Consider the following 16551-nt stretch of genomic DNA (forward strand, 5'->3'; position numbering starts at 1 on the left):
ATAATGAGAAATTCTGTTTTTTTACTATTTAGTTTAAGAAAGTTTTCAGAAAACCATGATTTTATGTCAATGAGACAATCAGTAGGAGCAGATGGAGGGATTTAATAATTAGTAATTATAATACATTTCTCTACTGTAACTGTGTACAATATGGTCAAAACGTGCAATTGCTCAAGGAAATTCATTCTAGTCAAAAGTTGAGGTCAATCATGTTGAAGATATCAACTTCATTATTATAAAAAAAAAAACAGGAAAAATGAAGCATTTCTCTATAAATCTGTGTGAAAGTCTATTACATGATCATTATTTACATCATATTATAGCTCAGCTCTGTTTGCTGCCATCATGAACATAAGGTGGAAGAAATCAGCATCTCAATTTAAATCCTGGTTAAGAGTCAATCAGTGACGGATTTATTATTTTAGGTGTTTGCGCAAGGGAACACTTAGTTGGACTGCAGGTCAGAACATCAGGTCTAAGTACCTTATGCTTTATTGATTTTTTTATTTGTAAATTATTTGAACATTATAGAGGAGTGCACATGGAGGATTAGGACAGGTGGGATTATCTGTACTCCACTACATGGTGGATTAGTACATTTGCCTCACAACTTCAGGGTTGGGGGTTCATTCCCACCTCTGGTGTGAGCGTGTGTTCTTCTTGTGTCTTGTGGGTTTCCTTCAGGTTTCCATCCCCAGTCCAAAGACATGCACTGTTGGCTGATTGGCATCTCTAAATTGTTCATACAAACCCGATTCCAAAAAAGTTGGGACACTGTACAAATTGTGAATAAAAAAGGAATGCAATAATTTACAAATCTCACAAACGTATATTTTATTCACAATAGAATATACAGAACATATCAAATGTTGAAAGTGAGACATTTTGAAATGTCATGCCAAATATTGGCTGATTTTGGATTTCATGAGAGCTACATTGGGACAGGTAGCAATAAGAGGCTGGAAAAGTTAAATGTACATATAAGGAACAGCTGGAGGACCAATTTGCAAATTATTAGGTCAATTGGCAACAAGATTGGGTATAAAAAGAGCCTTTCAGGGTGGCAGTGTCTCTCAGAAGTCAAGATGGGCAAAATCAGGAAAGGAGTTTCTCAGAGAAAAATGGCAAAGAGTTTGAAGTTATCATCATCTACAGTGCATAATATCATCCAAAGAATCAGAGAATCTGGAACAATCTCTGTGTGGAAGGGTCAAGGCTGGAAAACCATACTGGATGCCAGTGATCTTCGGGCCCTTAGACGGCACTGCATCACATACAGGAATGCTACTGTAATGGAAATCACAACTTCAGAAAACATTGTCAGTGAACACAATCCACCCTGCCATTCGCCGCTGCCGGCTAAAACTCTATAGGTCAAAAAAGAAGCCAAATCTAAACATGATCCAGAAGCGCAGCCATTTTCACACAATTATTGCTATACATTATTAATATATTATTATTATGCTATATTACTATTATACAAAAACCATTTAGGGATTAATACATTTTTTTAAATTCTGGCCATTTGTGTTTTACAAGAGCTCTAACACCAACAAAATGGTCTTATGAATAATATAATATTAAACATAGTCATTTTGCTAAAATGGGATGTAAATTAAATATTTATTGTAATGATGTATGAATCATTTTGGGGGAAAATGACACAACAAAAAATATAAAAATTTTAAAACATATGTACAATAAGCCTGTAGCATTATTAAAGAGGACATTTTTAATATTACTTCTGGGGCAGAACATAATGAAGTTTGATGAATTGAGTGGAGGGAAGCTGTGTGTGTGTGTGTGTGTGTGTGTGTGTGTGTGTGTGTGTGTGTGTGTGTGAGAGAGAGAGAGAGAGAGAGAGAGAGAGAGAGAGAGAGAGAGAGAGAGAGAGAGAGAGAGAGAGAGAGAGACAGAAAGAGAGAGAGAGAGAGAGAGAGAGAGAGAGAGAGAGAGAGAGAGAGAGAGAAATAGGGAGAGAGAGAGAGAGAGAGAGAGAGAGAGAGAGAGACAGAAAGAGAGAGAGAGAGAGAGAGAGAGAGAGAGAGAGAGAGAGAGAGAGAGAGAGAGAGAGAAATAGAGAGAGAGAGAGAGAGAGAGAGAGAGAGAGAGAGAGAGAGAGAGAGTTGTGCAGGATGCTGATTGGTCCGTCCGCGCGTTCACGTGCACTGTCTAACTTCAGTTTCACCGAGTTTACATCCGGGTTCTTTTCCCTAGGCATTGGGGGCGCACTACCTCCGTTCCTTAGGCAAAGTGAAATAAATTCGCCGCACCGTTACATAAACTAGTCCTCTTTACCAAACTAATCTTCCATTTGCTACGGAGCCAATTACAGCGCAAACTCTAGCGGTATAATTGTGCTTTCTGTGCTGACGCAGAATCCCGATGAGGATCGTGTAGAGTTAGTGTTTAATTCTGAACCCCTTCTCTCTCTCTCTTTGGCTTCCTGCGCGCAGTGATACACGATGCTCGCAGGCCCGGCTGAATGAGATTGAAGAAGAGTTCTTGTTTTGTATGGCAGTTTCTCTGCTTTTCACATAATTTTGTACAAAAAAAGCGATCCAACTCGTCAGATAAGGAATGTATTATCACACGCTATGAAGCCTGAATCTTATCGAAGGGAATAAAGTGAGCCACGGGACAGGATCCGGTGGTGAATATTTATTTATATCATTAGCGTGTGTGAGGAGGACGAGGGGCTGCTGACTGCCTGCTGCCTGCTGGAGCAGTGAGAGGACCGACCAGGGTGAGTGGAGCTCACATTATAGCCTTACAACTTTTACTGTCGACGGGTATGAACACACATCACTTTTACTACAAAATGGGACGGGTTTCTTACGGGGGGGATTCGACGCAAAGTCAAACGTTTTGTTCGCTTCTGCTTATTCTAGGAGTTGGCCGCGAGTGGAGAGCTATTGGATACCCAGAGTGGGGGGTGGAGGGGTGGTGTGTGTGGGGGGGTATGTGTGGGGGTGAAGTGTGTGTGTGTGTGTGGGGGGGGGGTGATGGTGTGTGTGGGGATGAGTGTGGTGGGGGGGAATATGTGTGTGAGTGTGTGTGTGTGTGTGGGGGGGTGTTACTGAGCAACTTGCAGCTCTTCTTCCAAATTAAAATGAAATCTCATCTAATTTTAGTGTTAATATAAAGCCTTTATAAGCCCTTATACACTCTCGCATCCAGGTTCATCATCACCATCCCATTTCTTTATGCTGCTCTTGATGTTAACGTCAGTGATGCTAAAGGCCTGTGGCCAAAGCGTCAAGTTTCTACAAATGATTTATAACAACTTCATAACGTGTGAATGAGGCCTGAATGAGCTTTGGTGAAGTAAAAGATGCTCTGAAGGAGGTTTATGGCTGTATTTGTCTGGTTGCCGGTAGTGCTGAAGGCCTCTGACCCACTGCAAGTGCTCCGAGGTTGGATTGCATCGTAGCGTAAAGTGGTCCATGTTGCCAGATTGGACGCTTTCCCTCCAACATGCTGTGTATCTAATCACCTTTGGCAGAGAATAAATAGCTCAAGGCCGTTAGCATGTAGTTTAAGCGGAGTGCTGATGAAGAAGCAGTAATAAACCGTAATGGGATGGTAAATCCAAATCTGGCAACCTGGGCAGGTGGAAGCTTTTTTTTTTTTCTGCTTCCTGAATTCCTCTGCCTTATTTTTTTATTACTATAATTAAAACTATTTCTCCTTCCATGCAGGTGTGTTTATTATATTTTTATTTAATCTCGGTTTGACCCTTATTTCTGTACACAGCAGTACTTATGTGTAAAACCAGGTCTGTTATTTCCTTTGTAAAGTCAATGTAATTATTAGTGATTATATCAGAGACGAGGTGTGTGACGTGTTAGGGACACGTAGTAGAGGAGTTGCTGTTGTACACGTGATGACGTAGATTTCAGGTTTATTTATACACCTTCATTAGTAGCAGTATGAACACTGGAGTGTAATTACGGCACGTGTCTGTTGGACAAAACGAAGAAGACAGAAATGTGTCATTCACATCAACACAACAGAAAGGATTAGTTTTATGTGAAGATGTTGATAGTGAATAAAGATATAAGTAGATTGCACGGTTCTTTATGGAGCCTCTGATATATAAAACTCCAAGCATTTCTTCTTAACAGCTGCCAGATTGCACGTTTCCGTTCCTCTTGAAATACCTGCTGTAACTCTACCAGATGGCCGACGCTGCCTTCTGAACCCCTTTAAAGTCCCAGCTTATTATTCTTTTATTTTTCAGTCCATGTGAATCATTCAGTGAAACTAATAAGACAAATATGACAAATAACAAAAGACAGGATTAATAAATCTGGACCCTCTGCTGGCTTCTGGCAGTTTAACGGGTTAAATAAACGTCTGGGGTTCGATAAGTTTATAGCAAAAAATTATTTTGTTTTGTTGCTAAAAACCATATACTTGTACATATAATATACATTAATTTATAACTTATTAATAAATGTTACATGTAAGTGCTATATAAATATACTTAGTTTTTTATTTTTATTCAGACTCTTTCGTTTTTGACAGTATTTTTTATTTTACTGTATTGTCATTTTAAAATAAAGTTTGGTTTCCTGAACAAAAATACGATTGTATCATAGCATTACTGTGAGGAAGAATCGCATACAGTGAGGAAGAAAAGGAAGAGAATTAAAGAAAATAGTGAAAGATGATTCATTTGTATCATCCATTTAAATGATGTCTTAAATGTCATTTTAAAAACGTTTGAATTTTGAAATAATCATTACAAGAGGTATTGAGTTTCGTAAATTTACTCAAGTAAAAATACCTTTAGCCAGAAAAAAATACTCAAGGAAAAATAGTTCTCATCCAAATACCTACTCGAGTAAGAAAGAATCTCGTTAAAAAATCTACTAAAGTATCCGATACTCGTTACACAGGAAGCATCGTGTAAAACGGACCGACCGTATGTCGGTGTGGACGCAAGACACATGTGCTTATCGTTTAATAAAGAACAATGCGTTTTTAAGTTTTGTGTTTTGCGTATATAAATAATCAGCAGTGGTTATCTGCATCGTATCACGTGCTCTTCATAACAGATCACAGACTCTTTACTGTCTTCACTCCGGTTGATCGTCACTGCGCTGAGCCGCTCGACGTTTGCATAAAATTCAACATTTCTAAACGCTTCGCTGGACACAAACACATCTAGTCAGCGACGGACGCTGTATCTCGTGTCGCCAGCTATCGCTGGAAATGATTGACCTCTGGTATCTTTGTTGTGTCAACTAGCAGGTGATGGACAGATGTTTGAGATGTTTGTGTAAAAGTTTGGAGCTCCAGTCAGGAACGGCTGCATCTGTCCGGCCAGATTTAGGATTTTTAACAACACAGGGAACGTTATGTTGCATTTGAGCTTTAAAGCGGTTCGATATTGAGGATGAATTTGTAATAATATGATACAGTAACTCACAGCTGGGTTTAATATTTCATACTAAACTGGTGTCGTGTCAGCCGTGTCCTTTTGCAGCTGAAACTGGATCCTTATAGGCTCAGGAAATGAAAAGTGCTATTCAAATAAAGGACTTATTTAATGCCGTTAGATCGTGGCTTCTGTAGGAGAGCGAGGAAGAGTGTGAGATGATGATGATGTGCCCATGGTGATCACTGAACAATGTTCTGTTTCTTTCTCCACATACACAAGCAGAAAAGCTTATTTGGATATATTGTGATGGAGGATCTAACAAATATGGCCTCTGAAACATATGTTGGAGATTTTAGATGAATTATGATTATTTACAAACTGTTGTCCCGTATCTAGTAACGTTTGCCAGTCGCTGCAGTGCTCTACTGCCTGAGAATGATATCATTTGGCATTAAAGATGTATAAAGGCTTTCTAAATATCATATAGAGTGCATATTGCATTCAGACTTTGCTTTACCTGCTCCCAGGGGTGGCTTGTCTGTAGGGGCAGTTGTGGCAGAGCCCCACTGTTAATGTTAATGTAAATCAAACACTAACAAGTGACCAATGATAGGAAAGTTTAATTCAGAAAGCAGCTATATAGAAATACATAAGTCCAGGATATAAATTTATCACTTTATCCCCAATCAGAAAGTCAGATATGACAGTGGAAAAGAAAAACTTGCTGAGACAACATGAGGAAGAAACCTGAGAGGAACCTGACTCAAAGGGAAACTTCTCTTCATCTGGGTGACACTGAAGAGCATAAATTAAAAAAAAAAAATCTTTATTACGTTATTACAAATGATTCATTACCATTTTTAAAGTGACGTGAAATTCCTAACATGAAGTCTATCTAGTCAAGGTTATTAAACTGTTCCCTGATGGACACTTGAGTGTAAGACAGTATGAAAAAGATAACAACAAAATTTCCATTGATGTGCTCCATGTGCGCCTCCAAGATTAGTTTTTTTAGCAAATAATTGGGATTCAATTGAATGCATTTCTGCAACTTCTGTTTTAATATATATTGAAAAGTCTGGTAAAGGTTAAGAGGAATTATGGAGTGGATAATGTTCATATGTAGGAAATACACAGGGAGCGGTTGAAAAATGTTCCTGTTTTTTTCTCTTGGCCAAATTTTGGACTTTGTTTAATGTCATTCATGTATTTTTTGAGATCTGGGTGTTATCTTTGGAAGTTTTGCTGAAACACCGTCACCCCTCATTAACAGAGTTGTCTTGAACCCAGCTGAAGAACATCTACAAGCTCTGAGTTAAATCTGCTGCTAGACTGTATGCTGGACTCCTCGCTTCAAAATTCACACAATACTTGTCTACAGTATACAGTCAAGTATGAGAACATCTATCTCTCTCTCTCTCTCTCTCTCTCTCTCTCTCTCTCTCTCTCTCTCTCTCTCTCTCTCTCTCTCTCTCTCTTGTTTGAGGCTATTATTAATGTTGGCCTGCCTCACCACAATCTGAGGTCACAAGATGTTACTGCCCTCTCCCCATTCCCCCACTCCTCAGTTTCTGATTATAGACATGATTCACAGAGACACTCTCATGATTTTACATCTAAGAGAGATCCATCCACAAAAAGGACACAGAACCGGTGATGAAGCACTGTTCACATTTTTCCTTAAAGGGACTCTTGTTTTGTTTAATGCTGACGTGGAACAACAAGGAAATTTCTGTTGCTTTTGTTTTACACTGAAAACATTTGAGTTTGAGATCAAAAGACAAATATGAGACGATAAATGAGAAGTTCAGCGTTCATGTCCTGATATTTACATCTAGATGTGTACTTAGAACACAGCAGCTTTAATGGCAGAGCAGCCAATTTTCAGGTGTGCTAAAGTATTGGACTGGCTTAAACCTAAATCCTTCTATGTTGTCTTCTTCTTAAGTCCTTTGTTGAGCTGACAGTGTGTTTTTGGATCATTGTCTTGCTGCATGATGACGTTCCTCCCGATTAGATTCAGTCTGCTGCTACCATCATGAGTTTCATCATCAATAAACATCAGTGAGTCTGTTCCAGAAGTAGCCATGCAAGCCCAAGTCATGACTCCATGAGCAGATCCTTTCTTTCTCCAAACCTTGGTTCTATCACTTTGGTAGAGGTTTATCCTGGTCACAGACCTTTATTTTATGCATACCAGAATGGCTTGCTTGTAGTTGGCTCTCTGGTCTTCATAATCGTTTACTCTTTTAACACCAAATGCAGGCTTTACTGGTGAAATCCAGGGTTCAGACCAAGCCTAGATGTTCACATCTATTAATTGTTTAAACAATCAAACGTGATACCACATGGCAACAAGAAACATCTTTTAGTCACTTGTTTGAATATTTCTGATCACTTAAAATGTGTGGGTGAGATATATAGTATACATGGTTCGATATAAAGTATAGTCGCTGAGAAATATAGTGTAGTTGGTGAGATATATAGTATAGTGGGTTAGATATATAGTGTAGTGGGTTAGATATATAGTGTATTGGGTTAGATATATAGTGTATTGGGTGAGATATATAGTGTAGTGGGTTAGATATATAGTGTATTGGGTGAGATATATATAGTGTAGTGGGTTAGATATATAGTGTAGTGGGTTAGATATATAGTGTAGTGGGTTAGATATATAGTATAGTGGGTTAGATATATAGTGTATTGGGTTAGATATATAGTGTATTGGGTGAGATATATAGTGTAGTGGGTTAGATATATAGTGTATTGGGTGAGATATATAGTGTAGTGGGTTAGATATATAGTGTATTGGGTTAGATATATAGTGTAGTGGGTTAGATATATAGTGTAGTGGGTTAGATATATAGTGTATTGGGTTAGATATATAGTGTAGTGGGTTAGATATATAGTGTATTGGGTGAGATATATAGTGTATTGGGTGAGATATATAGTATAGTGGGTTAGATATATAGTGTATTGGGTTAGATATATAGTGTATTGGGTGAGATATATAGTGTAGTGGGTTAGATATATAGTGTATTGGGTGAGATATATAGTGTAGTGGGTTAGATATATAGTGTATTGGGTGAGATATATAGTGTAGTGGGTTAGATATATAGTGTATTGGGTGAGATATATAGTGTATTGGGTTAGATATATAGTGTATTGGGTTAGATATATAGTATAGTGGGTTAGATATATAGTGTATTGGGTGAGATATATAGTGTATTGGGTGAGATATATAGTGTATTGGGTGAGATATATAGTATAGTGGGTTAGATATATAGTGTATTGGGTGAGATATATAGTATAGTGGGTTAGATATATAGTGTATTGGGTTAGATATATAGTATAGTGGGTTAGATATATAGTGTATTGGGTTAGATATATAGTATAGTGGGTTAGATATATAGTGTATTGGGTTAGATATATAGTGTATTGGGTGAGATATATAGTATAGTGGGTTAGATATATAGTGTATTGGGTTAGATATATAGTATAGTGGGTTAGATATATAGTGTATTGGGTTAGATATATAGTGTATTGGGTGAGATATATAGTATAGTGGGTTAGATATATAGTGTATTGGGTGAGATATATAGTATAGTGGGTTAGATATATAGTATAGTGGGTTAGATATATATAGTGTATTGGGTTAGATATATAGTGTAGTTGGTGAGATATATAGTATAGTGGGTTAGATATATAGTGTATTGGGTTAGATATATAGTGTATTGGGTTAGATATATAGTGTATTGGGTTAGATATATAGTGTATTGGGTTAGATATATAGTGTAGTTGGTGAGATATATAGTATAGTGGGTTAGATATATAGTGTAGTGGGTTAGATATATAGTGTAGTGGGTTAGATATATAGTGTAGTGGGTTAGATATATAGTGTAGTTGGTGAGATATATAGTATAGTGGGTTAGATATATAGTGTATTGGGTTAGATATATAGTGTATTGGGTGAGATATATAGTGTAGTGGGTTAGATATATAGTGTAGTGGGTTAGATATATAGTATAGTGGGTTAGATATATAGTGTAGTGGGTTAGATATATAGTGTAGTGGGTTAGATATATAGTGTAGTGGGTTAGATATATAGTGTAGTGGGTTAGATATATAGTGTAGTGGGTTAGATATATAGTGTAGTGGGTTAGATATATAGTGTAGTGGGTTAGATATATAGTGTAGTGGGTTAGATATATAGTGTAGTGGGTTAGATATATAGTGTAGTGGGTTAGATATATAGTGTAGTGGGTTAGATATATAGTGTAGTGGGTTAGATATATAGTGTAGTGGGTTAGATATATAGTGTAGTGGGTTAGATATATAGTGTAGTGGGTTAGATATATAGTGTAGTGGGTTAGATATATAGTGTAGTGGGTTAGATATATAGTGTAGTGGGTTAGATATATAGTGTAGTGGGTTAGATATATAGTGTAGTGGGTTAGATATATAGTGTAGTGGGTTAGATATATAGTGTAGTGGGTTAGATATATAGTGTAGTGGGTTAGATATATAGTGTAGTGGGTTAGATATATAGTGTAGTGGGTTAGATATATAGTGTAGTGGGTTAGATATATAGTGTAGTGGGTTAGATATATAGTGTAGTGGGTTAGATATATAGTGTAGTGGGTTAGATATATAGTGTAGTGGGTTAGATATATAGTGTAGTGGGTTAGATATATAGTGTAGTGGGTTAGATATATAGTGTAGTGGGTTAGATATATAGTGTAGTGGGTTAGATATATAGTGTAGTGGGTTAGATATATAGTGTAGTGGGTTAGATATATAGTGTAGTGGGTTAGATATATAGTGTAGTGGGTTAGATATATAGTGTAGTGGGTTAGATATATAGTGTAGTGGGTTAGATATATAGTGTAGTGGGTTAGATATATAGTGTAGTGGGTTAGATATATAGTGTAGTGGGTTAGATATATAGTGTAGTGGGTTAGATATATAGTGTAGTGGGTTAGATATATAGTGTAGTGGGTTAGATATATAGTGTAGTGGGTTAGATATATAGTGTAGTGGGTTAGATATATAGTGTAGTGGGTTAGATATATAGTGTAGTGGGTTAGATATATAGTGTAGTGGGTTAGATATATAGTGTAGTGGGTTAGATATATAGTGTAGTGGGTTAGATATATAGTGTAGTGGGTTAGATATATAGTGTAGTGGGTTAGATATATAGTGTAGTGGGTTAGATATATAGTGTAGTGGGTTAGATATATAGTGTAGTGGGTTAGATATATAGTGTAGTGGGTTAGATATATAGTGTAGTGGGTTAGATATATAGTGTAGTGGGTTAGATATATAGTGTAGTGGGTTAGATATATAGTGTAGTGGGTTAGATATATAGTGTAGTGGGTTAGATATATAGTATAGTGGGTTAGATATATAGTGTAGTGGGTTAGATATATAGTGTAGTGGGTTAGATATATAGTGTAGTGGGTTAGATATATAGTGTAGTGGGTTAGATATATAGTGTAGTGGGTTAGATATATAGTGTAGTGGGTTAGATATATAGTATAGTGGGTTAGATATATAGTATAGTGGGTTAGATATATAGTATAGTGGGTTAGATATATAGTATAGTGGGTTAGATATATAGTGTAGTGGGTTAGATATATAGTATAGTGGGTTAGATATATAGTGTAGTGGGTTAGATATATAGTATAGTGGGTGTATATAGTGATTTATAGCATAACAAAAACATCAGAGTTGGCCTTGCTGTTCCAATCCCTTTGGAGCGAACTGGAGCCGGTGTTGCATCATCCTTGAATGATATGATATGAGATTTTATTCCATGTTACTGTACACTTAAGGTTCAAACATGTTCTCACTGCTGATGTTTGGTAACTGAACACTGTCCAGCCTCGTTAGAAAAAGATAAGTAGCTCAGTAGCCTGAACAACATGCGGCAGAGACGTGCTCTCATGGCTTCGATGAGTCAGAACCTGCCTGTGTTTATTTTTAACTGTTAATCAACAAAGAAATTGAATAACTGACGTGTTACGGCTCCAAGGTGGAAATTGCTTTTTTTTTTTTGGAACAATAAAAACATTTCTGCTTATCTCAGATTCATTCCACTGAAGTCTCTCTGAAACCTATTAGCACGTGTTTAGAGCAGAACACTTGGTTTGGTGCTTTACAGTCAGGAGAAGTTAGCAGTCGTTTGCCACATTGAGATCGAGAAAAGTTCAGTAGTCTCAAAACATATGGGACGACGGTATGTTTTTGCTGAGAAATTCAGGTTGATGAGATGAGACAGGAGACATCAGATTCCTAGCTGAAGAATGCAACACAGCTACACAACGCAGTTAAAAGCCGTACTGTACGTACACTTTTCTGTCTAGTGTAGGAATTTTAGAAGGACATTATCGTTTCAAATCGAATGCTAACTTTTTTATTAACAGAACTATAAGACGTCTCCTAGTCGATGGTAAATGACATCAGACGCATATTAACGTGACACCGGAATACATGAAAGGAATTTTCTTCACCATCATTTCCCCATTTTTGCCCCCATGATCCATGAAAACTAACACACTAATGCCCCTTTTCCACCAAAAAGAACAGGGTGCTGGTTCAGAGCTAGTGCTGGTGCTGGTTCAAAGTTGGTTCCACTTCCCTTCTAAGAACCAGTTTGCCTTCCATTGGTTAGAGACACATCAAAGAGCCGAGTGTGACGTCACTGTAAACGTGGCACGTTACACAGCAACGTTAGCGCAGCAGCGGCAAACACAAACACATCATCAACAATGGCGGATGTTGCTTTACTGTTAATGCTCATGGCTTTGTGAACCTACATTAACATCCAAACGCGGCGAATCCAACGTGTACGTGCAGCTCTATGTAATGTAATCTGTATAAACGGAGGTTGTAATCGAGAAAGTACATAACGTTATTTTACCATTAACACAGAAAATAGTTAGCCTTAGCTTGTACTATCATGTGTGCTGATAACTGATCATATTGCGGTAAAAGTGTATTAAACATTAGTATACTTAAGGACTTAAGGTACATTATCAAATGCGCTAACAGTAGCCCCGCCCACAGCCCCTGACACAAGCGGTTCTTAAGTCTAGACCAGCAACGTTTTGGTGCTACTTAAGAACCACTTTTCCTGGTTCAGAGCCGGTGCTTTGTCTGTCGAAAAAGAAAGAACTGGTTCTAAATTAGGCTCTGGCTCCGAACCAGCACTCAAACTGCCTCGGTGGAAAAGGGGCATAAGCTCGTAGTAGCCCTGCCCCACTCCCACTATGTGCCCACTGAGTGCATCAAGTGAACAACAGTCCACATCATCCTGCTACTCGAAGTACAATTCTATTTCTACTACAAAACAGTGTAGAATAGCGCGTAATATACGTGCGTACGTTTTTGTGATCTACAAAGCAATAAAGCTGATGTGTTTGAGCAGCGTGTATCAGATGAGCAGGTGAGAGAGCTGGACTGCTGCACTGCTCTCTCTAGGTAGAGACTGAACATCCCACTGACACCACTATCACAAAGTAGTCTAACAGCATTGTGGGTAATGTAACCAGGGTGAAAATCAAGTTTCCATAAACACCAGCTTATCGAAGTGTTTTTTTTTGGTCTCACATGTTCTCACCCAAATCCACATGTGTATATCTGGATATTAGGGTTGATGTTAGGGTTATAGATTAGTTTAGCTTTGTCTTTGTTTGGTTGTTTTTTATTCCTAAACTATGCATTAAATGTTTGTCAGTTAATCTGCACGTGTATCTGGACTGCATTTGCATTTTTAACAGTTTCATGAATTAAACAATGCAGCATTCTATAGAAGAGTTTGACAAATAGTTACACAACATGTGACACAAATATTCCTTTACTGTTTTAATCCGGTTGTGTTTGTATAGTTTATAGATAGTGATGCTGATTATTGTTAGTATTGTCAGTGTTTCTCAGTAGTTCTCTTTAATCAACTAGCCCTAAGACACCGGAAACACACACACACTCACATACACACACACACACTCACATACACACACACACTCACATACACACACACACACAGACACGCACACAAGCATACACACACACACAAACATACACACACACACAAACATACACACACACACTCACATACACACACAAACACAGACACGCACACAAACATACACACACACACAAACATACACACACACACTCACATACACACACAAACACAGACACGCACACAAACATACACACACACAAACATACACACACACATACACACACACAAACATACATACACACACACACTCACATACACACACAAACACAGACACGCACACAAACATACACACACACAAACATACACACACACACTCACATACACACACAAACACAGACACGCACACAAACATACACACACACACACATACATACACACACACGCACTATACTTTGAGATTTTTCATAATAATAATATGTTCATATTTGTCCAGACCCAGTGACAGATTTGTTTGATATTTTATGTCACTGATAAAAGTGTAAAAGACCAGTTACTATACTGTACTGATGCCAAAATCCACAAAAAACATCAGCTGATCAACAGTAAATATCTGTGACTCTGGGTGTAAGCAGTTTGTCATGTGGGCATTGATTGATTTATTTTCTATGAAGTCTGCACTCAACCAGTTGCTTATAAATCCACACCTTTCTCTGTATTGCACTTTAGTATCAGGTCAGTGATGAACGCTGTCTGATTTACACTGTTAGAAAGCGAGAGTTGTTCACTGCTGGACGCTAGTGGTGTGGCGTAGGGTTAGGTGTTCTGTCTGTTAGGACTTACCTAATAGTGATCAGATCAAAACGTAGTGTTTGTAAAAGTATTTGAGAATTAGCCTTTTGTTTGGTGTGTGTGTGTGTGTGTGTGTGTGTGTGTGTGTGTCTGTCAGTGACTCATATCTGCCCTTCATTTTTCCAGGCTCCCCCACACTGCCAGTTGGATGGTGTTCAAGACAGCAGTCGCTGTGAAGGTACACACCACACTACACTTTGCTTCAGATTAGACAGAGATCAGATGACAGATGCGATCCAGCGGTTCGTCTTTCATTCGGTCATTTATAGGTTAAACACGTGCAAGCTAAAGTGTAACGTTTAAGTGGCTCACCGACTCTCGGAAGGAGTCGATACGCGGTATATCAGTACACAGCGTCCTCCTCGAGCAATAAACGCACGTAGATGTTAGCTTTAAATCATAAACGTGGGTGTGGTCTATACAAGGAGTTTGTTTATTTCTTTAGTTTTTATTTAAAGTCTAACGTGACTGTAGCTGCGTCCCAAATGACCAACTACACACTAAACGCTAACGCTATGCACTAGACTTATGCAAGCGGATGAATTTTAACTTTAACCAGAAACAGAAGCCGTTTCATATCAATTCCGTTGCAAATGATGTCAAACAGACATCACGTGATGGCCTTTAGATTAGCCCAGCGTGGACTAATTCATAAGACGTTTATAAGATGTTCATCAGAATGTCATTAGAAACCTCCTCCAGCGTCAGTGCTCGGTAACTTCACCCCTCTTTATGCTACATCTGTACTAAACTCATAGCGTCTCATAAAATTTGCTCAGATTTACTTTATTTTTGGATTTCTTACATTCCAGAAAGATCAGAAACGTTCACTGGACACGCTTTCATTATCTGCACTAAAGCAGGGTCGCACATGCTGGGAGCTGCAAGTCAAAGAGGGAGCTGCTTTTCATTCCGATCTCTCTGTTACCTTCTGAAGAGTGCCAGAAATAATACAGTGATTTAAACAGGAATTTTGAAAATGTACATTTAAAATGAATTAAATGCGTATTTTTATTTTTTATATATATATATGTCTTTGTGTGCTTTCTGAGTAGTAGGTTGGGAATTTCGCTGAAACCTGGCAACTCTCCCTATGAGCTTTTGCTAGCTGTTCATTAAGGTGCATTATTACAATAAAAACCACACGCTGACACGACTTCATTTGTCCTGTAGGACCCCAGTGTGCTCAGCTCGACTATTCTGAAGCGTTCTCTGAAAGCTTTCTCAGAACAAAACCCTGAACACAGAATACACGTACTGTTCACGTCCGTATTCGTGTCTGATGCACATATTCGGTTATATACGTAATATATAATGAGAATCAACACTTAAACCTGATTTTACTCGGTGTAACCACAAATTAGAGAAACTCCTAGCATTTATTAAAAATAATAAAAAAAAAAAAACATTTTTGTGTCAGGACAACGTTGGTCTTCCTGACTGGGTAGATTAATCATTTCTTTTTTCCCAGCCTGTGCCGCATCACCCCACAGATGTATAGATGGAGTCATTCATCTTCTTTTGGATGAGTCCATTTCTTATTTATTTGAATGTCTGCTTCAGGTCTTTGTTGTGCTGAAATGTGAAATTCCTTTTTATCTTTAGCTTATTAGCAAACACCTGAAGGTTTTATGCTAATATCAGCTGGTATTTATAGATGTTTATGCTGCACCGTGGCCCTGCTGCTCTTATGGGGTGTGTGTGTTATGGTGGTGGTGGGGGGGGTTTCACTAAACCTACTTTTTAGAATAATGAAATTATTATAATTTTTGGTGTCAACCATAACACATGGCCACGTGGTTATGGGTTATTTAGTTTGGGTTTGTAATTGTTTTTGTTTGTTTGTTTGTTTTATTTATTTATTCATATTTCAATTTAATTAGCATTTATTTGTATTGCGCTTTTTACAATTGACATTGTCTCAAAGCAGCTTTACAGAACATAAACATAGAACAAAAGGATATTATAAAGAATATAAAGATTAATTTAATATTAGATATATTTCAATGTGTTTGTATTTATCCTCAATGATCAAGTCTGAGGTGACTCAGGCATCAGTTTTTATGTTAATATAATAGTTTTAATATAACATATAATTGTGTTAGTTTATTTATTTTATTTATTTTAAGAAAGGTCTCTCAAGAATAGAGGAGCTTGTTGTCACATGCGGCGAGTAATCAGTACTCTTCAGATATTCCTGCAGCTCCGTGGAAAGTTTTTGTCTTGTGCTTTTCTAACCTTTCTGGACGGACATAAAGAAGACGTCACTGTTGCGCTCCATTTTCTATATCTGTTTACTTTGTTAAAGGCCAGTGCATCTCATGTCACGGAGATTCTTTCCTGA

At 37.7% G+C, this 16551-nt stretch overlaps 1 protein-coding gene across 3 annotated transcripts in view; it reads left to right on the top strand.

Annotated features, from left to right (window-relative positions):
* The first annotated feature begins 2463 nt into the window (after positions 1-2463).
* phf21aa (PHD finger protein 21Aa) overlaps positions 2464-16551 on the top strand; it is a 40851-nt gene continuing 26763 nt past the window's right edge. For all 3 annotated transcript variants that reach the window (XM_060858879.1, XM_060858880.1, XM_060858881.1), the window contains exons 1-2: positions 2464-2746; positions 14334-14385. In XM_060858879.1, coding sequence (XP_060714862.1) covers positions 14356-14385 — 30 coding nt within the window. In that variant the 5' untranslated portion in view covers positions 2464-2746; positions 14334-14355. The remainder of the gene's footprint in view (positions 2747-14333; positions 14386-16551) is intronic.

This window comes from Tachysurus vachellii, chromosome 23 (genome assembly GCF_030014155.1).
Source record: "Tachysurus vachellii isolate PV-2020 chromosome 23, HZAU_Pvac_v1, whole genome shotgun sequence".
In the NCBI taxonomy this organism is placed as follows: domain Eukaryota; kingdom Metazoa; phylum Chordata; class Actinopteri; order Siluriformes; family Bagridae; genus Tachysurus; species Tachysurus vachellii.